This window comes from Microtus ochrogaster (assembly GCF_000317375.1).
Source record: "Microtus ochrogaster isolate Prairie Vole_2 chromosome 14 unlocalized genomic scaffold, MicOch1.0 chr14_random_2, whole genome shotgun sequence".
Lineage (NCBI taxonomy): Eukaryota > Metazoa > Chordata > Mammalia > Rodentia > Cricetidae > Microtus > Microtus ochrogaster.
Window position 1 is genome coordinate 7,078,597 of NW_004949097.1, and position 5,601 is coordinate 7,084,197.

At 48.9% G+C, this 5,601-nt stretch overlaps 1 protein-coding gene across 1 annotated transcript in view; it reads left to right on the top strand.

Annotated features, from left to right (window-relative positions):
• The first annotated feature begins 6 nt into the window (after positions 1-6).
• The window catches only part of Aebp2 (AE binding protein 2), a 37,683-nt gene continuing 32,088 nt past the window's right edge, over positions 7-5,601 (top strand). Inside the window, exon 1 of the mRNA XM_026787909.1 lies at positions 7-715. Within this exon, the coding sequence (XP_026643710.1) occupies positions 69-715 (647 nt within the window). The 5' untranslated portion in view covers positions 7-68. The remainder of the gene's footprint in view (positions 716-5,601) is intronic.

Genomic DNA, 5,601 nt, shown 5'->3' on the forward strand with positions numbered 1-5,601 from the left:
GGGGGTGAGGCGGCGCGCCGCGAGAGGAGGCGGCGGCGAGAGGAGGCGGAGGAGCAGTAGGCACCGCCATGGCCGCGGCGCTCACCGACATGGCCGACCTGGAAGAGCTCTCCCGCCTCAGCCCGCTGCCCCCCGGCAGCCCCGGGTCCGCGGCGCGCGGCCGGGCCGATCCTCCGGAGGAAGAGGAGGAGGACGACGACGAGGAGGCGGAGGCGGAGGCGGTGGCCGCGCTCCTGCTGAACGGCGGAGCGGGCGGCGGCGCTGGGGGCGGCGAGGCGGAGACCATGTCGGAACCGAGCCCCGAGAGCGCCAGCCAGGCGGGAGGGGACGAGGACGACGAAGAGGAGGACGACGAGGACGAGGGCAGCAGCAGCGGCGGTGCCGAGGAGGAGAGCAGCGCCGAGAGCCTGGTGGGCAGCAGCAGCGGCGGCTGCAGCGGCGACGAGACGCGCTCGCTGAGCCCGGGCGCGGCGAGCAGCAGCAGCGGCGATGGGGACGGGAAGGAGGGCCTGGAGGAGCCCAAGGGACCGAGGGGCGGCCCGGGAGGCCCGGGCAGTGGCGGCGGTAGTAGCAGCAGTAGCGTGGTGTCGAGCGGCGGCGACGAGGGCTACGGCACCGGGGGAGGCGGGAGCAGCGCGACCTCCGGGGGCCGGAGAGGCAGCCTGGAGATGTCGTCCGACGGGGAGCCACTGAGCCGCATGGACTCAGAGGACAGGTCAGTGCGCCGCCGAGGGGACTCTTACGGGACCCCGTCGTGGGGACTCGGGGAACTCCTTCCTGAATCTCTATCTCTCTCTCGGGGACTCTGCGTGCATCCCTTCTAGGGGACTCCTCCCGGACCCCACTGAGGGGGCCCAGGGGACTCTCCTTGGACCCTGTCTAGGGGACTCCTCTTGGACCCCATTGGGGCGGCCCCTTTGCCCTGGCCCAGCCAGCGGGCCCTCCTTGCAGCGATCCCCTCCCTGTAGCTAGACTCCCCGGCTCTGCCAAGGGGTCCGAGGGGACTTTCTCGCCGCCGTCCTTTCCGTTTCTTGCCCCTCCTTTCCGACCCCGCCCGCTCGCTTGCCCTGGGAACGGTTTCATCGAGATCTCCCCTTGCCTCCGACTTTGGGACCCCAGACCCGGAATACTTTCCCTCCGCGATCTCCCGCCCCCTGAATTTTCGGCCCCTCCCCCAGATCTCAACTCGGAAATCCCTGGCGGCCGCCGCGCCCCTCTCGCCACCGAGCGGCTTCCAACTCCTCACCATCCCCCTCAACTCTCCTTTCCCCACCCTCCTTCCCTCGGCGCGGCTCTCCCTTTGGACCGAAGGACGACTCTGTCCCGGAGACAGCCCCCCAAAGTGGCCCAGACGCTCCAGCCGAGCTCCAAAGGCCCTTGATGTACACCTCGGTACACAAGGTTAGCTTCGTGCATCGGTGTTCGGGAACACTTGTCAGAACTGTAATTGACAAGTGTTTTCCAATATGGCTGATCTCCTGGATCTCACAGAACTAACTTGTGCAGGGAGGAGACCCCAACCCTGGCTTTTCTTTACTTTTGAAAAGACTATTGGTTTGTTAAATGTAATCGCTGCTCCCCAAATCCCTCATGTAAGTCAGTTGTATCATCTCTTAGGGGATTTGAATCTTGGTCATCAAATCTGGGCGAAAGTTTAAAACAGAAAGACCATTGTGGAAAGGAACAGTGTGAACTGATGTCCTTTACAGTAACTTTGCCGAATTGGAAGGAATTGAAGTCACAAGATACAGCCTCGAAGGTTTAAAAAAATTAGGATATGGCTTTAAAAACGGCAGTATATAGTGATACTTTGTGGGAGTCACCTCCCCCTTGGTGATTTTTAAAGTCAAGTATGGGGGAGGTGTCTGGAGGAATTAGCTCTTTTCTAGAGCTTGTTCGAAGTAACAATGCACAACCATTTTGCTAGATAGAACATTTAAGAATTGTAGCATGCTTCGGTTGCTGCCCTAATTTCTGATTGCTTTGTAGGATTTCATAATCGAAGTGGTCGATTTTTAATGTACTTTTAAAGGAATCTCGTGTTCATTATGCTCCTAAAGTGCATTAGCATTTACTTTCGGCCATCTGCTAGTGTTTTGATGAGGAATTTATAAGCCAATAGTGATTTCTCTCCTTGGATTGTATTTATTTTTTGGTGGTGTTGGGGATATCTGGGTAATCACATTAACCCAGTTGCTGTCACTTGACAATTCAATCTTATCTACTTTAGCCTCTGAACACTGTGTTCACACCCACCAGCATGCTTGGATTTTGATTTGATTTTAAGTTTAAGCATTCTGAAATCTTCAGGAATTCTGGTTGCTAACTAAAAGATGACCATGTTATAGTTAAGGATATAGGAATTCTCTTTGACTCTTTAAAACCTAGACAAGTGAGTACTTGTTCCCACTCCTCCACCATTCTTTACAACAGGGTTTCTCTCTGTAGCCGAGGCTAGTCTGGGATTCACAGAAATCCTCAGCCTCCCAAATGCACGAGTCACCATATATGGAACTCACGAAATGAATCTTGAATGGGTGTAAAACAGACTGCTCCTTAGAAAAACGTAGAAAAATTGTGCTGAACTGGGTGGATTGTAGTTGGAGATAGTATTTTTAAAAAGAATTAAAAGTTCATGTGGGACAGCTTATTTGGGGGTTGCTCTTTGCTGCAGGAAGCTGTTACTCAGTAAAAACCTGTCCTCAAGAAACACTAGTTGATTTCAAACTACACAATGAAGCATGTAAGCATGTGCTATTATTCACGAAGTGCAGCTCTTCTGTTGCTCTTAGCGCACACATGTGCACATTCATGTTTGCCATGTCTCCATTTCATCCTCACATTTATGATGCATGAAAGGGGTTATTTTAACTTCCATTTAGCAGATAGGGAAGCAAATTGAGTGTCTTACTGAGAATAGTGCTTGTGGAAGAGCAGCTGGATGTAAAACAAAGTTCGCGATTCTCCTTCTTCTCACAAGAGCTGGAATAGTTCACTTTTTTTAAATTTATTTTTGGCTTACAGTTCTGGGGGGTGGTAACACCCTACATGGCAGCATGCAGGCAGGGTGGGCATTGGGACAGGAGAGGAAGCTGGCTGGTCATATAGTATGTCCACACTACGAGATGGGTTCTGTGGTTTGTTTTTAGATATGATCTCTGTAGTCCTGGCTGTCTTGGAACTCTTGTTTGTAGACCAGGCTGGCCTCAAATTCAGAGATCCTCCTGCCTCTTTCCATTGGACAACACATGGCTGAGAGAAGAAGCTTGGACTGGGTCACACCTGCACCTAGACACCCTAGGGAGCTGTCTGGAGCATGGTTTGTGGGAGGGAGGAATAAAGTCCCTCATGGCAGGGGAAGCTGTGGCCCAAAAAGCGGTGTGTGCCTTAGAGGAGTTGCTGCCCCCTCCCCCATTGCTTCCTTTCAAGAGACATTGAATTTCTGGTTAAGCAAGAGTTCAGTAATTTGGTTTCGTTTGGTATTAAATGTCTTAATTTTGATATAACTTAGTGAAGAATAACATTGTCGTCAAAATTTCAGGTAAGGTTAAAACAATCAACATACTTTTTCCTTTAATTTTTAAACATTTTATGTATTGGTAGGCGTGCACGTATACCATGGTGCACTTGTGGAGTTCAAGGACTTGCTAGTTCTCTCTTTACATCTTGTATGGTCTGTGGGAATCAAACTCACGTCAGCTGGCTTTACAGTAAATGCATTTACTTCCTGAACCACCTCATTGGCCCATTCTTACTTGCATAATGCTTTTAAACACTGAAGAAAAAGACTATCGTGGTGATCATTTCAAGGCAGTAACTTTATCACCTGTGTGAAGAACCGTTACTAGTGAACTTGGATTGGAGCCTTGATGGTTTTGAAATACCTCCTGTTGGCTTTGAGTTTTATATGTCAGAGTTGGTTTAAGTTGGGAAAAGATCCAGGTTTTTTTTTTTTTGTTTGTTTTGTTTTTTTCTGATGTAGAATGGCCTGATGCTCACTATGTAACCCAGGCTAGTCTCAAACTCATGGCAGTCTTCCTGCTTCGACCTTAGTCTTCTGAATGTTGGGATTACAGGTGAGCTGTCATGCTGCCTAGTATCCAAAATTCTTGATTTCCTCTTTAGATTGCACCAATCTGTAGATTCATAGTTGATTTCCTGGAAGGGACTTGTAAGTTTTGTAATGGATGGAAAGATATAATAGACTAAAAGTCCTTTTGAAACGTTGAGACTTCTGTGAGAGCTAGTCCTACCACACCTAGCCCAGCAAACTTGATTAATCAAAAATGAAAAATGTTAGGTTTTATTCTTTGCCAGTCGTGTTTGTTATTTGTTGAAGTTGCAGTGGAGAATTTAGTTATAGTGCAGTGGACCGTAAATGCCACTTCGGCACAGACCACTTATGCAGTTTGGCAGGAGCTTAAGTTCAGTGCCTCAACACTTGCATAAGGCAGTGTGCAGCATCAAGGACTAGGTGGTTTTACCTAGCGTGGACTGGGAAGGAGCAAAGGGAAAGCCACAGAGCTCTTTTTGAGCCAGATTAGACCCCTGGTAAGTGTTTTATTTAATTTGTGTATGGGTGTTTTGTCTGTGATTATGTCTGTACCACGTGTGTGCTTGATGCCATTGGAAGCCCTGGGACTCTGTATGATTCTGAGCCACCATGTGGTTTTGGGAATTGAACCCAGGTTCTATGGAAGAGTAGCTAGTGTTCTTACCAACCCAGTGATCTGCATGCAGCTCCTAAGCCTTTTCTGTTTCTATTTTATTTAGTCTCTGATACATTTAATTGCTTGTTCACTTGTAAGTGAAGCAAGCGTTTATTTAAACCCTCAACTCGCAGTTTCCCTGGGGAGTGTGCACTCCTGTAATCTCATCACTGATAGGCAGAGGCAGGGAGATCATGCAGCTAGTATGAGGTTAGATTAGCCAGGGCTTCTATCCAGATCCTGTCTCAACAGCCCCCCCAACCCCATCCTCCCCAAATGCAAACACAACTTACTGCTTTTCTGGCCACTTTGGGGTGGCCTGGGACTTTTTAGCTCAGGCTAGCCTTGAATCCATGTTGATTCTCCTGCCTTGGCCTCCCCTGTGCTAGAATTGCAGGCATGAGCCACCATTCCCTTAAATTTTTTTCCACTACATTTATTTGCTTGTTTATTTATTTTGGAGTGCGTGTGTATATTCTGGTATTGAAAGCAGAGAACAACTTGTGGGAGTTGGGTTTTTCCTTGTATCATGTTGATACTTGGTTGTCCTCATTGTCTAGATCCCCTGAAACTGAAGTTAGAGAACTTGCAAGACACCATGTGGGTGATGGGAATCGAACCTGCATCATCTTGCTGAGCCAACTCTCTAGTCCTCCCCCTCTTAAAAAAAAATCTAGTCTAAGCTAAACCTGAAACTCACTTTGTAAACCAGACTGGCCTCAAACAAATTGGGTGCTGGGATTATAGACGGGGTCACCTATACCCGATGGCAGTTTTTAAAGAATTTTTTTGTTGTTGTTTTTTACTTTTTTTTTTTCTTTTGGTTTTTTTCGAGACAGGGTTTCTCTGTGGCTTTGGAGCCTGTCCTGGAACTAGCTCTGTAGACGAGGCT